General features: G+C 34.6%; 1 protein-coding gene and 1 long non-coding RNA gene across 2 annotated transcripts; both read right to left on the bottom strand.

Annotated features, from left to right (window-relative positions):
* Positions 1-5,804: 5,804 nt before the first annotated feature.
* On the bottom strand, positions 5,805-15,940 carry LOC107858902. Its single transcript, XR_007052206.1, has 3 exons — positions 15,702-15,940; positions 14,446-14,529; positions 5,805-6,209 (listed from the first exon to the last, which is right to left on the bottom strand). It is a non-coding gene; the product is annotated as an uncharacterized LOC107858902 (long non-coding RNA).
* Positions 7,686-10,892, bottom strand: LOC124895949. Its single transcript, XM_047406593.1, has 3 exons — positions 9,420-10,892; positions 9,000-9,339; positions 7,686-7,741 (listed from the first exon to the last, which is right to left on the bottom strand). The coding sequence occupies exons 1-2, from the start codon at positions 9,826-9,828 to the stop codon at positions 9,221-9,223; spliced, it is 528 nt and encodes a 175-aa protein (XP_047262549.1). The 5' UTR covers positions 9,829-10,892; the 3' UTR covers positions 7,686-7,741; positions 9,000-9,220.
* Positions 15,941-16,777: the final 837 nt, after the last annotated feature.

The raw sequence follows: 16,777 nt of genomic DNA on the forward strand, positions 1-16,777 counted from the left end.
TACTTTCTGCTCAGGACCCTCCTGAAAAATGGGATTTTACTTTATGGTCAGAAGCCTCCTAAAAAATGGGATTTTACTTTCTGTTCAGAACCCTCCTGAAAAATGGGAATTTACTTTATGTTCAGGACCCTCCTGAAAAATGGGATTTTACCCTCCTGAAAAATGGGATTTTACTTTCTGTTCAGGACCCTCCTGAAAAATGGAATTTTTACTTTCTGTTCAGTCATTTTACTTTCTGCTCAGGACCCTCCTGAAAAATGGAATTTTACTTTCTACTCAGGACCCTCCTGAAAAATGGGATTTTACTTTATGTTTAGGACCCTCCTGAAAAATGGAATTTTACTTTATGCTCAGGACCCTCCTGAAAAATGGGACTTTACTTTCTGTTCAGGACCCTCCTGGAAAATGGGACAGCACTTTCAAAAATGAAATACTATTTTAAAATAATTTTTGTTTGGGATATTGTTCGTTCTAGTTTTCATTTTGGGTTTCAGGAGCCCGCCTGAAGAACAGGGTGATGAAATAGCCAATCAGGAGCCCGCCTGAAAAACAGGGTGATGAAATAGCAAGTCAGGAGCCCGCCTGGAGAATAGGGTGAAGAAACGGAAAAGTCAAGCAACAAAGCAAAGTAATTGAAAGCTAAGCAACAAGGTGAAAGAAATTGCAAGTCAGGAGCCCGCCTGAAGAATAGGGTGATAAAAGTCAAGTCATGAGCCAATAGAAGCTGTATAGATAGGATTTTTGTAATTTCATTTATGTTTTAACTTATAATTTTCATTTTGATGTAATAACAGAGCTGCGGACCGAAACCTCGACGGAACCTCACTCGATTCTCCAACTCGGTATAGCCCACTTCCCTTCCAATCCTTTGAAATATCCGTGACTTGATTCTTTCATGACTTGGGTAGGAAGGATGTCCTAATTCCAGACCCGGTAGTCCTTCTTTCTTCTTTTTCTTCCTTTGAATAATGGTCGGGACAAAATTCTGTCTCGTTGTCTACTTCTTTATCTGAAAACACTGCGTGTTTACATTCAAAGGGGGCATGATGTAGACATCTAATTTCGTCCCTCCCCGATGTCCATTTTACCCATTCTTATTTTATCCTACCGTGTACCCTCACCCAAGTCATTATACCCCGCAAAATACAAAAAAAAAATAATAATAATAAACAAATAATAAAATAACTAATCATATCTTATCCTAACAACCTACCCAATAAAAAAATAACACCTCACCACTAACCCCTACCCCACGTTACCCCACCTTCCCCCTCTTTTTTTTTTCTTGTCCAAGAAGAAAGGACCCAAAAAAATACAATATATATGCATACCCACATACACAAAAAACGGATGAACAGTAACCAAAAACAAGAAAGAAAAAAAAAGATCAGCACTCTCTCTCTCTCTAGACTCTCACTTTCTCTCTCTCAAAATCGTTGCCGGCGACCGACCAGAGCTCCAGATACTACCACAACACCACCACCACCACAACTGCAGCTTCCTCCTCTCTCCCTCTCCGGCGATAACATAGTCAAACCGCCGCCAGATCCCCTTCGTTCATGCCACCAGCCGGCGACAACAGCTTCTCCATCATCGCCGTCCAAACAAGCCGCTCCAACGCCGTCCCCCTTCTCCTCCGACCTCTTCTCCATCGCTAACAGCAGCGACCAGCAGCACCACCTCAGTCGCGCCACCATCAGATCCGACCAGCTCCTGCCGCAACTCGTCCCTTCGACTCCGACGAGATTTTGCGTATGGGTCTTTTCGATTTTTCATAATTTCAGTCTCGGTTCATCTGGTATTTCTTATTTCTTCGTGCAAGGATAGTTGGAAATCATTGATTTGGGGTTTTGAATCTGGGATCTTGGTTTGTTTTTTTGAAGTTTATTCGGATTTGCGGGTTATTCATCGTGAGGTTTTTGTCGTGGTTTTCCGATCTGTCCGGTTGAACTCAATATCGAGTTTGGAGTTGTTCGTTTTGAGTTTCTCCGATCGAGTATTTTGGTCTTCGGATTTCTTTATTATCGACAAGGATTAGTTTCGTCAAGGTCCATTTCTTCTAATCGAATCTTTAATTTATTTTGACTTTTTATTGATGTTGTTGGTGTGGATGATTTATTTGTTGTGTGTTTGGTTTGAATCTTCGTTGTTTGTGTTGTGTTTGATGTTGGTTTCAGATTATGAGATCTGATTGGAAAATCGAAGCATGCATTAATCATGTGGTTTAAAGGGAATTCGGGGCGCGAGTTAAAAATTGATAAAGTGAATTAGGATTAATTTTGATTTGTTGTTGTTTCGATTCGTCGTTATTGTTACTTTTACGTCTAATTATCAATTTCGTGATAGTATCATAGTAAGTCAAGTGGGTGGGCAATCGTAGGTTCGGGTAGGCAAAAATTTAGAAATAAATGTTCCGTTGAATGTCGAATGTGGAGTATGTGTTGAATGTTTTCTACTTTATCGCATTCGATTCAGATGTATTTATTTAGCCGAGGAATGCCCCGAGATCATTTGTATTTATTCACCAGGGAATGCCCCGACGTATCATGTTGGTGGAAAATAATCGTTATAAAGGCCCGCGGCGTCGGGTAAGGCATTGGAGCTTAGTCTAGATTTAGTTTAAGCTAGGATTTATATTTTCATATTTTTTTCTATTTTCGAACTGTATAATTGGACTGGACTTTTACGTTTTTGGACTATTTTGTTCTGTTTATTGTTTGATTATTTTGTGTTCTTTTGTGTGGTTTATACATTTCATAATGCCAAAATAGTCGATACACTCCACCAAGCGACCGTGGTCGAACCACGGGATCGAGGGGTGCCTAACACCTTCCCCTCGGTCAACAGAATTCCTTAGCCGGAATCTCTGTTCGCAAACCGGTTTAAGAGTCAAATGGTTTCGAAAAGAATTTCCAAAGGTGACTTGGCACACCAGATTATGCCAAGTGGCGACTCTGAATAAAAAATGCAAATAATCCTTTTCCGAAACAAATTTTCATTTCTTGTCACTTAAATAATAAAACCCTTTCGAACTTTAAGATATATCCATTTTTTGGAGTACGCGTAAAAAAGGGGTGTGACAAGATTATAAAATTTAAAATATTTTTTTTATTTTTTTTTAAATTTCGTGTCATATTAAAGTCAGATAAATAAATTAAAATGAGGAGAATATAAAATTATTGCAAGTGGATGTGTACTATGTTTCTAAATCAGAATTCCCTGAAAAATGGACCTTCACCAATGGGGTTAAATATTTTTTTCTCCATGACATGAACATTCTTTTTTGCTTTTCAAATTTTCTGAGGTTACTTTCATTAAAGCTAAGGCTCATTTGGTAGGTAAGATTAGAGATAATCAATAATTGTGAAATAAGATGTCCGATATTTTGTTCCATATTTGATTAGTGGAAATTGGTATAAGGAACAAAGATTCTATGAGAATTGTATTATAATGGGTGAATATTTCGTATAGAAAGAGAAAATAAGATATCTCATTAAAATAGTCTTATATATATAGATTCCGTATGTCAAATGTATTAAAATGAATCAGTATGACATAATTAAATTGGTCGTTTACATCCAATGAAATAAAATCACTCCTTTTTTTTCTTACTTTTTTCTGACGTACGTTTGAGATTAAATGACAAATATTAAAAGCTTAGCACAAAATAAGTTTGCATATATAGTAGAAGGTTTATTAAATAGACGTGCAACTGACAATGCTATTGTCGTGCAAGAACTTCTCCATTATTACTTTAAACATACTAAAGGAAGAGCTTCTCATGTACTTATTATTAAGATAAATTTAGAGAAAGCTTTCGATGGACTGGGGTCCTTTATACGTGAGACCCTCTAATATTTTAGATTCCCTTTCCTAACAAGTTGGTTAACTACATACTAAAGGAAGAGCTTCTCATGTACTTATTATTAAGATAGATTTAGAGAAAGCTTTTGATGGACTGGGGTTCTTTATACGTGAGACCCTCTAATATTTTAGATTCCCTTCCCTAGCAAGTTGGTTAACTTAATCATGTCTTGTGTTACTATGTCTGCGGTATCTATACTCCTTAATGGGAATGCTTTGCCTTTCATTTACCCTACAAGAGGAATCCGACAAGACGATCCTTTGTCACCTTACATATTTATCTTGTGCATGGAGAGATTATCAAGAGTAATAGATGAGCAGGTAAACACCAGCTTGTGGACAGGAGGACACCCACAAAAATTTCTTCAAAAGACCCCAATATCCCACCTCTTATTTGCGGATAGCATCATCTTGTGTATTAGTAAGTTATAAATGGATCAATTTTGTCAGAGCATTAAGCGAATCCTTTCTAGGTTTAGTGCAGCTTCGGGGCAAAAAATAAATTATGCTAAATCACGCTTGTTCTTCTTAGCAAACACCCTAGACAGAATTAAACAACATGCATGTTTGTTCTTCATTTGGGATCACAGAGGGAAATAATTAATTTGGGTAGATATTTAGGTTTTCCAATAACTACTTCTAAGCCAGTTATGGGAGACTACCAATTTTTGGTAGATAACTTTAAGCGAAGTAAATTCCTCACCACTGCCGGCCGTCTGACACTTATCAAATTTGTGCCTAATAGCTTACCAAATCATGTAATGCAAATCAGCAAATTACCTACACAAGTCATTAGCAAGATGGAAAGCTATGAAAGAGATTTTCTTTGGGGAACTACAGAGTCCCACAAGAAAATAAATCTTGTGAAATGGTCTACTATAACAATGCCTAAGAAGGTTGGGGGCTTAGGCATCCAAAATTTAAGAAAAAAGAATCATGCCTTGTTGGCCTCTACTGCATGGAGATTATTTCATGCACAAAATTCTGTCTGACCATCTATACTAAAAAATAAATACTTCAAATTTTTGACCACCTCAACTACCATATCTACAACTTCAAAAATTCTTATAATTGGTTGAAAATATTGTTAAAACGGAATCATTTGGCATCTAGCTAATAGGAGACACATCAACTTTTGGAATCAACCCTGGATAAAGCCAGGGACCACTCTAAGACCCTTGATTCATGTACCCTACTAGAAAACTGCTTGTTACCTAAGAATTTTCATAGGAATAATGTGGTAAAATTCTCAGATAATTTGATTACCTGCGGATTTTCTTATCAATTAGAATCCAAAGGAAATACCTTCGTAGATAACTATTACCTGCGGATTTATAAAATTCCTAGGTAATTTAGCTGCCAAAATAAATTCGCAGGTATGTTATTTGCGGATTTACGTGCGGATTTCACCTGCGAATTTCCACAAAAATAATCACAAATTATTCCTCACAAATATTCCCAAGTAAATTCCTAGGTAATTTAGCTGCGAAAATAAATCCGTAGGTACGTTATTTGCAAATTTATTTGCGATTAAACATCAAAATTTTGCATGAATTATTTGGTAAATTTCATAAAAAGAATTTTACCTGCGGATTTTCAGGAAAAAATTTTCAAATTATTCCCCATGAAGATTTTCAAGTAAATCCATAGGTAATTTAGCTGCAAAAATAAATCCCCAGATACGTTATTTGCGGATTTATTTGCAATTAAACATAAAAATTTTGCATGAATTATTTGGTAAAATTTCTTGCAGATATTTATGAAACTATTCCTCAAGAAAATTCGTATGAAATACCCCAAGTAAATGCATAAGAACAAATTTTTTCAAGGAAATTTTCATAAATATTTAGCATGTACATCCCCATAAAAATTCTGAAATAATAATTCACACGTAAATTACTAAAAATATTTCACAATTAATTAAAAATCTATTCAAAACCTTCAATAATTCTCAAAAACATCATTCAATACAAATCTAATGTAAACCCTTATAGCTAACAAAAAAAACATAATTCAAAACATACACATCAATTATTAATGTATGATTTTTAAATAGTCCAAAATAAAATATTTTAAACTTGAATCCTCAATAAAACTACCAACCATCAGGATCAGATCACTTTCATTCACGTTATCAGAATTATCAATTTCATTCACGTCGTCAGATTTAGCATCACTTTCATCCTCATAAGCTTGGTTGTCTTCTTGAGATGGGCGTTTATCATTTGAAGATGATTTCTTGTATACATGCTTCATCAAGAAGTGTAATTTCTTTCTCATCCTCCTTCCATAATTGATGCACTTTGAGCAACTAATATTTCTTGTTTCTTTCTTTCAAACTCATTCTGCATAAGAATATGTTAATTCAGGTCATAAAAAGTTCTAAAAATACATTACCCCTAACTCAGTTGGAGGATTCCAAAAATATTTACAACTATAGATCAAATAACTCTTGGAATCCGTCCCACCTTCCTTTTGATCTCCCTCAGCCTATCATAAGCCAAATACTAGCAATGCATTTTTCTATTTTTTCAAATACTTATGATCATATTAAATTGGGGCTTACCCCCACGGGTAGATTAACAGTTCGAACTTGTTATAACCAATTAGACACAAAGAATGAAAAAATAAACACTTTCTATGATTGTCAACACTAAATTGACTCTCAACATCTGCATACTTACGCCATATTTCACGCCTACAATCGCCTAACAGCAAGATATGCCAACAATCTGTGCCAAAAACAAAATCTCATCTCTTCTCATCATGCCCTTCACTTGACCATTTCTGGGAAAATCTAATCGCAACAATAGGCTCATCACTGCAGCCTTCCCCACAAAACTCGATCGAATGCTTCTCTTGCCACTTGGCTAAGAGAAAATTCCCAAAAATACAAGCAAACCTCAACCTGGTACCACTGGAGGTCTTACTTCCCTACTGTCTATGGGTTATATAGATCCATCACAACAAATTTATGTTTGAAGAGACAAGGTGGTGCCCGTCCCTAAGCCTAGCTATAAACTTAGCTACAGAATATTGATACTACTAGAAATTAGATCTATGGTGACGGTTGCAAAATCATCGCAATAGGCCAAATAACCGTTGCCATAGACCTATCGCAACGCTTCAGCAAGCGTCCCATAGGTGGGCGTTGCAATAGGTCTATGGCAATGGTTGTACAAATTGTTGCCATAGGTAGAGCTATAGTGACGGTTTCCTAATACCGTTGCCATAGATAGACCTATTGCAACGGTTATCTTTTGACTTATTGAGACTCTTATTTTCATCTATTACGACGGTTACGAACCATCGCAATAGATGTTATTGCAACGGTTACGAACCGTCGCAATAGATGTTATCGTGACGCCTTTGTTACTCTATTACAAAATTTTTTGCCTACCTATTACAACTACTTCACCACTTGTTGGGACGCCTATTTTTATCTATTGCAAAGGTTACGAACCATTGCAATAGATTCTATTGCAACGACATTAAACCGTTGTAATAGCATCTATTGCGACGCTTCAGTTATTAAATTAAAATGATTTATATAAATAGTCGTATTAATGTAAATTTTTATTTATATACATAATAAATTATAACACAATATATACACATCACACAACAAAATCATTCATTAATAATCTCATAATTCAAAATATGCAACAAGTTAGTAATTTAAACCCAAAAGTAAAATGTAATCAAGTCAAAATGACTAGTTAAGTTTTTACATACTAGCAAGTTCAAGTCACGATAAGTTTAAAAAAAATCAACTCAAAACTATTGAATTTAGAGCATTTATCCACAACTCAAAAATCTTCTCAAGTATGGTCAATGTCTTCATCATTTTCTTCAGCTTTTTCTTCATTTTGGACACCTATAAATAGAGAACAAATAATATAAATTAGAACTTAAATGACAACATAAAAAGGACTATTCCACAATAAAATAAGTACATAAACCACATATAAGTTAGCTAGTGAAGAGGCAAATCAACCAATCATGATTAGAAAGAAATACAAACATCCAAATGTGAGATAATATAACATAAAGAACAATGCTCTTCCAAGAAATATTTAGATTCATCCAAACCTCTATATCTATAGAATTAGAATGAAACTTAAGCAAGCATGATTCATCCCTCTCAAAGTAGTTTTGTTGCCTAGTTTAGTCTGTAAGTTTTTTTTTTTTGCCACAAAAAGCAGCAGGACAGCAGACACCCAACCAGCTTGGGTTTGAGGCATAGTTGATTAATTGAACTCAATCACACACTTAACAAGTCTAACCACAAACATCATACTCACCACACACTAAGCTAACCTGATCCAATTATAACGTACTATTAAACGCAAATAACACACATCCACAAATAAAAACAAAAAAGAATAATATAGTCAACTATTGTCATTTCCAATTACCATATTGCTGCACTCTCAGCATCCAACAACATTTCACTAAAACTAAACAAAACAGTAAGCTTGAGCAACAAGTCTACATTTAAAAGTCACAACATTTATTTCCCAAACTTACTAAAAAACACAAACTATAAACTAGGAAAATTATCCCCTTTTTTATACATGTCTTCAGGTGCTCTTGCTGGTACAGAGCTGGAAAGTTAAAAGGCCACCAAAAAGTTAACTAGGTCTTTCGGTAAACCTGTTTTCACTATGTTGGTTAGCTGATAACAGCCTAAAGGTCCAATCCTGGGATCATTTGGTTATATTGATCGATAAGCTTAGTGTTTTTTGGATCTCTTTATTGAAAAACAATCTTTTTGGTGAAGACATCTAATTCTACGATATCAATAAATAAGAGAAAACTGCAGGTTAACATCTGATCCAGTTAGCATGTAGTTCAACATTTGAAATAATTACCTCTAGAGTTTCAAATCACATTTTGAGGTAGTCAACCTCAGAATCAAAATTTGATATGTACATCATAGCATCTACCCTTTTGAAATGGAATCATCTTTATATTATTTCAGGACACAATACCAAACTAATAATACCAGGCCACAATACCAAAATACTAATACCAAACTTCCACCAGCTAATCAGCAACAGACACGCACCAAAAGCAAGAGAAGTTCTACCAACAGATTGTTACTACCAACAAATCAAGAAGCGGAAACTGACCTTGATTGTTACTACCAACAGATGGACGGTTTCCTTGTTGATTAGCAAACGCTTCTCCTGACGAATGAACATTGAATCCTAGTATATTAGGATCAAGTGTTAATCCTGAATATAGCTCCACATTTCATCGTGTGTCTTCAACTTTGACCAAGTGAGATTAAGAGGACAAAATGTCCCATTCCTTGCAAATGTGACAAGAAAGCTGGAAAATTCAGTGACCACTACTTTAGTTGGACCAATAGGCTGTTCAACTCATTTAGCACTATCAGTTGACGGTCAGTCCGTCCATGTACTGCTTGCATTTGTGTAGCACCTCTTTTTCTTTTATTAGTTGAAAGGCCTACAATAATATCAACAACAAAATTACTAAAATACAGATAGTTTTTGAACTAGTATGAACTAAAATATATATATTCTTGCCTTCTCTAGATTGTTCATTTGCTTGTAAATTAGGAAGTTGTGACTGATCCTTCCGCACTTGTTCAACAATGGGTTGTGATGCACGAATGGTGGAGTCTAGCAATTCTTGTCGCACTTGCTCCTCTACTGGTGCTGCAAGAGAGGTGGAATTCGGAGACACATGTTGCACTTGTTTTAATACTTGAGATATAGCTTGCACCTGTTGCACTTGTTCAGGTACTTGAGACATAGGTGAAACGTTGTTTGACTTCTCCTTCTGCTTTTGATTCTTTTCCTTTGAATTTATGTAGCCTGTGTTCTTCTTCTTCTTGTGTTCTAGTATTTGTTTGTTTCGTAGAGATGCTAGTGATCCAGCTGAAAGAAAGTTTTTAGTTTTTTGATTATTTCTCGAACACCCTTGTTGATTCATGATTCTTCAAGTCTCTTAAGATCAAGAGCAAAAATGTAATGTCAAGCTGGTTAAAATGAGAAAGAAAAAGTGGCATGCAGGTTATCCAATCACCCCAACTAACCTGGTCATCTTAATCAACGACATTGGAAACTCTAGCCTACACAGGGTAAACTTTATATCCTCATCCTCTTTCAGAAAGGAGACAAAAAAAATGTAGGATGAGATAAGATTAATTAAGAAGTGTGCAGGAAGTGAACTCATCATGCTTTTGTGACAAATAACAAATGACTAACACCTTCAAAGAAAAGCTTACCTCTTTAAAGAACACATTTTTTTACATACATCTATGGTTGCTGCAACATGTTACATTTTTTCTTTTTTACTTTAACTAAGGTAGTAAAGAACACACTGCAAAAAGAATAAGTAGAAGTGTGTCTTGATCTTCTAACATACAACTAGAAGCCTTATAAAGCAACAAATTCAGAACACACAAGCCTTATAAAGAAAAAACTCCCAGTTGCAAACTAAAAAATATTCAAATACATAATTATCGTTTAGATGTTAATCTTGAAGTTTTTCCTTTCTTGGGCAGGTTGAAACTAGAAGCTCATGTCAAAGGTTATGTTAGAATTTCTTGGATGTATTGGTTTAAGAAGATTTTATATCACCAAGTTGCTCTTGTTTACGTGCTTACTAAATTTGTGACTAATGTCTCCCAGGTGAGTATTATTTCTTTTGAATGTAGCCCTTTTCAATGGTTATTACAATAGTGGCATGGATTTTATTTAGATCATTTTCCCTAAGCATTCACTTGATTTTATAACTGATACAGTTCTTGTAATTACAGTTCTCTCTGAGCATTATTTCCATTTAAAATTAAGAACTTTTTATTTGAAGAGAATGGCAAGGGAAGAAATGCAGTACAAACTCTTACTCCTACACTTAATTGATATGGATAGGTCCCTGCTATCATCTTCAGGAGGGAGTTTTATTTTTCAACTGTGATTGCACTAGGTTTGATGTTAGATAAGTAGTCTTTTGACCTGGGTTCAAATCCAAAAGAAATTATATGCTAAATAACTTTCTCACCTGAGCTGGAAAGCGAGATTCACCAGGGTTCTTCTTGTCCTCCCAGGAAGAAGATGGATCAATGTTTGAGCCAACCAAAGCTAGCAGCCTGCTGCAGTTTAAGCATTAGCTCAACAATAACAATAATAACAAACCCAGTATATTCCCACATCGTGGTGCCTGGGGAAGGTAGCCTTTGCTTGCATGGATTGAACTCGCGACTAAGCCATAAGTCCCTCAACATTTTCCACTTGAACTGATCCAGCCATAAGCCATGTGAGAAAAAAATCACCTAGACCTCAACTATTTTGAATCATAATCTCTTACTGTTTCACCTATTTCATTAATTGTTAGACCAATTACACAAGAAACTGAGCCTTACGTAAGATTCATATGGATAACAATTGGTAAAGTCACAAAATTTAAACTTGTTTATGTGATTGGATAGTCAGTTCTTATTCCTAAAGTGTCATATTTGCCAGCATTTTTAATCTTTTTCTGTTTCGTACTACTCAATCTTTTTAATTTCAATATTTAGATGGTGAATTCTAGACATTTGGAGATAAAGTGATAATATATGAGATTTGGCATAATACATAAGCATGGCCTTTAACTTGGATTCAATTAATATCTACGGTCCCCAACTTTGGATGTGCACAAATAGAAAAATTCCACGACATAACTATATTTGTTTGATTCCCAAGAAGGCATGTCTCAAAAACTCTATCACTTCACTCCAGCGTGAAGTACATTCCCCTCAGTCGAGAACATCTCTAGAATTTGGAACTTATATTAATCATATTCAAACGCGAACAAAAATCATAACAAAAGAAAACTAAAATCAAACAAGACCAACTACATTAGCGTCTAATATTACACCAGCCGGATTGACGGAAAGTGGATGATATCTTGGGGTGACCTTAATGATTACCTGTTCTCTTTTACTTTGAGCTCAAAAGAATACAAGAGAAAAAAACTTCTACATACAGATTCGGTGTTCTTCATATAATCTTCTTTTCGGTTTTGGGGAAGGGGTAGGTTAATGAAGATTCTTCATGGTCACAAAAAATTTGGTAGTTACACTATTCTGCTCGCGGATTCATCAGAAAATAAATTTTCTCTATTGGAATCTCGATATGCTTACTAGAAATCAAATTATATAGCTGGTCTGATTCGGTGCTGCCATCCCACTTCACTATGAAAGAATCTCAACAGATGACTTTACAAGATTCTGCTAAATGGACAAGTTATTACAGTAAAACCCTTCTATCATGATAGTTCACCCAACTCCCTGTAAATTTTATTGTACTCGTCTCACAATTTCGAAGCCACTAATGCAAATTGAATCATTAATTACCAGTTATCTCACTCTAAATTCCAAATTCCAAATTCTAAATGATCTAAAGGAAAGGGAGTTACAGATGATCTACAAAACTCTCTAATTTTAAAGAGTGGAAGAACAATCCACAATCACATAGGAATTCCTCAATGATTAAATTAAATTAAAATTGTAAAGAATAGGGAAGAGGAAGAATGATGATTACCATAACGAAACAAATCGGCAGCAGGATTTGTGGAGGCAGCTAATGAGTTTAGTTGTACAAGAAAAGAGGCAATCCAAGTGTGATTTGCCTAACAGAGTCCCTATAATGTGGTGGCAAGCCTGAAATATAATCGTAGTACTAGATATTAGACAAAAGCACCAATCTTGATAGAACTAAGACCATAAAATTTCACTGATCAATGAATAAACTCACCTCAGTACTAAACTAATTTATAACCACAAATCTTAATAGAGATTCTCTATTCTATACTGATTCGAGTGGATTAAACAATCCGATGTATTAAACAGAAGCATAAATCCCAAATCTCAGGTTGATTATATAAATCTTTTGCATTAATTCTGCTCTATTCAGATACACCTCATCGAAAACTAATGTACTGTCAAAACAAACAGTGGTCGTTAAGGTTATAAGGTTAAATGGTGGTCGTTAAGGTTATAAGGTTAAACGGTGGCCATTAAGGTTATAAGGTTAAATGGTGGTCGTTAAGGTTATAAGGTTAAACGGTGGCCGTTAAGGTTATAAGGTTAAATGGTGGTTGTTAAGGTTATAAGGTTAAACGGTGGTCGTTAACCTTATAATCTTATAAGGTTAAATGGTGGCCGTCAAACTTATAAGGTTACAAGGTTAAACGGTGGCCGTTAAGGTTATAAGGTTAAACGGTGGCCGTTAAGGTTATATGGTTAAACGGTGGCCGTTAAGGTTATAGGGTTAAACGGTGGCCGTTAAGGTTATAAGGTTAAACGGTGGTCGTTAACCTTATAAGGTTTTAAGGTTAAACGATGGTCGTTAAGGTTATAAGTTATATGGTTAAACGGTGGCCGTTAAGGTTATAAGGTTATAAGGTTATAAAGTTAAATGGTGGCCGTTAAGGTTATAAGGTTAAACGGTGGCCGTTAAGGTTATAAGGTTAAACGGTGGCCATTAAGGTTATAAGGTTAAGGTTATAGATTTCACAGGGAAAGGGAAACACATCATACTGCTAAAATATACCTAAAAGCCTAAAACTTTGATCACACAAAGTTATAAATAGGGAGCAACTGAAAGCACAGACTAATATGAATCAAGAACCTACAAATGAAATGTTACTAGCATTTACTCTTTAAGCTTAATATACAGGATTATATACCAGCATAATATTCAACTGTTCTAAATGTGTATACTTGGTTTAATCCTACTTGACATCCTTTGAAGAATGTTATTCCAGGTTCTTTGGTTCTGTAAAATATGTGTGAATTCCTAAGTTGTGCGGACTCTTCACTTTTGATGCCGCACCCATGTCAGATTATCCAAAAATACACTACTTTTGGTGAATCTGACACGCACCTGCTGACATTTTTGAAGAGTCCGAGCAACATAGGTGAATTCCTTCCATTCTGAAACTATAAACTTGAGTACATAATTTCTAACATCTTTTGGATACAATCACAAAGAACTATAAGTTTGAGTACATAATTTCTGGTGCTATTTGTCATGTTACGTATTGATATTCCATTATATGGATGCACCACCAAGCACAATAAAGGCCAATAATGAATGGAGCCAGTAACAAAAGTGACACTAATGTGGATTACTTCTGATGCTATCAAATACAGTTTCATTGCCTTTCCAGATAATAACAAGTTCAACTATTCAAGCCATGCCAATAGATATAAAAGCTGAGTTAACGACAAAACGGATTTCAAAGTAGCACGATAATAAAACCAGCTCTCTCTATAATAACAAACCAGTTACTGTTGAGCAGAGAATCAAACCAGTTCTCTCTATAATAATAAACCAGTTCACTGTTGAGCGGAGAATTAAACCAGTTCTCTCTATAATAACAAAATAGTTCACTGTCAAGCAAAGAACCAAACCAGTTCTCTCTATCTAGTTCACTGTCGAGTAGAGAATCAAACCAGTTCTCTCTATAATAACAAATCAGTTATCTTTTTTAAGCGCTCTTTTTTTGCAAATTGGAACACAATACATTTTGTTCAGATTATATGGTAAAGAACTATCTCACCTGAGCAAGAAAGCGAGATTCAATAGGGTTCTTTTTGTCCTCCCAGGCAGACAAATCAATGTTTGAGCCACTAAAGCTAGCAACCTGCAGCAGTTTAAGCATTAGCTCAGGTTCATTATATAAATCTTTTACATTTATTTTACTCTACTCAGATACAACTCATCCAAAACCAACACTGTCAAAACAAACAGACCCTAAAATATCATCAGATCTCCCAAAAATTTTAACAAGTTTAACAGACATAAGCAATCCATACTAAGAACACTTCATAGAATAGAAGAACAAAATTATTAGGTTTTTGAGATTGCAAACTTAACAATATCTTTTATCTAGGTTGCTTACTCTTAAAAAATATGAACCAACAATAACAATATCAATGAACCCAAGTAGCATAACTAGAACCTACAAGCAATCAATCCAAAAAAAACTATAATCAAGTAAGACCACGATTCAAATCTCAATCGAGGCAAGCTAAGTGATTTAATCCTATCTGTCTAAGTCTTATAGGTAGAGTTACCTGTCACTTATATTAATAGGGGTTGTATGTACCAGATGGAATAGTTTAGGCGCACAAAGTGGACAAACACCACCAATTAAGCTACAAGCTAAAGACAAAATTAGAATGAAATGGATGACCATATACTTGACTTCCAAATGAATCGTTACAAATCCTATCCAATTCCCCAAATGAGCTGGTTAGCATCTTAACTCAGGTGAAAGACACTCATTTTTTGACAGGTTGTGCGTACTTCTACCAATTATTTTCAAGTTGCAAAATAGATTTCTACTCATAAACTTATAAGGCAACCCTTATGGAAAGTGGAGAGACGTGGGGGTTAACATATTAGAATAAACAAGGGAAGTACAAAACCAGAACTATAGATGATTTTGTTAACTTGGCAGCGACACCAGAGAAACCATGTTTATAACTGTAGATGATTGAATCTTTTGCTGCCTCGGGACTATTTCAGGAGAAAACATAAGACTACAACAATTAAACATAGAAACTACATTATCAGTAGAATTAAATTAACATAGAAACTACATTATAGACAAATTAAATCAACAATTAATACTACGCTCATCTTACTCAACTTCTGGTTGTCAATATAACGCATTACAACATCTTCCCCAACGTAACGACCGTAATCAGCAGAATTAGGAGGAGAAATCAAAAAATTCACCCAATCAAATGAACCCAAGAAAAATCCAAAATCCCAAAAAATTAGGTCAAAGTCATAAAAGAATACACTAACCTTAAAATTCCCAAATTGAAGCAATTGAAGTGAAAATTTAAGAGAAATTGAAGTGCAAACTCAATCTGACTTTCCAACACAAATCGATTTTCAAAGCGGCACCAGTAAATCCCACAGAGCTCACCACAGGTAGCTCACTACCAGATCAACTCCACAAGATTTAATCGTTTGTAGCAATTGTAGCGACTTTCATTAGCGATTTTAGCAATTTTTCAGCCCTAATCGTTGATTATAGCGATGTGATGTTATAGGTAAGACTGTTAAGTGGGCCGGGCCAACCCGGAATCGGTTGGGTTGGGCCGGGTTGGGGTCTAAGTGGGCCAGGATGGGTCGGGCTCAACAGTAAAAAAATTAAAAATAACCCTAAACCGGCCCACTTAATCCAATCCGATCAAACTCACCTAAACCCGATCAAATTCGGTTAAAAAATCGATCAAACCTGGTCAAAAATATATAAAAAAGAAAAAAACTTGTTTTCAATATACATTATATATACCCACCTATATACACTATAAATATGTTAAATAATATATATACACTATATATATAGTATATACTACATTAGAATTTAAAAAATATATACACAATTACACATATATACGCACCATCCAATATATATGTACGACTTTAAAGTTTAAATAAAATATACTACAATATACATACATTACAATCTATATATATATATATATATATACATACATACATATATATATATATATATATAGTTATATACTAATTTATAAAACATATACACATGTATACGTTAAACATACACATCTATACTAATTTATAAAACATATAGACATGTATACATTAAATATACACGTCTATAGAAGATATATACACATGTATACACACCATTCAATGTATACGTACTAATTTAAATAAAATATACCACAATATATATACATTACAATATATATATATATATATATAGTTATATACTAATTTATAAAACATATACACATGTATACGTTAAATATACATGTCTATAGAAGATATATACACATGTATATGCACCATTCAATGTATATATACTGCTACTAATAAAATATACTACAATATATATACATTAC

This window comes from Capsicum annuum, chromosome 2 (assembly GCF_002878395.1).
Source record: "Capsicum annuum cultivar UCD-10X-F1 chromosome 2, UCD10Xv1.1, whole genome shotgun sequence".
In the NCBI taxonomy this organism is placed as follows: Eukaryota; Viridiplantae; Streptophyta; class Magnoliopsida; order Solanales; family Solanaceae; genus Capsicum; species Capsicum annuum.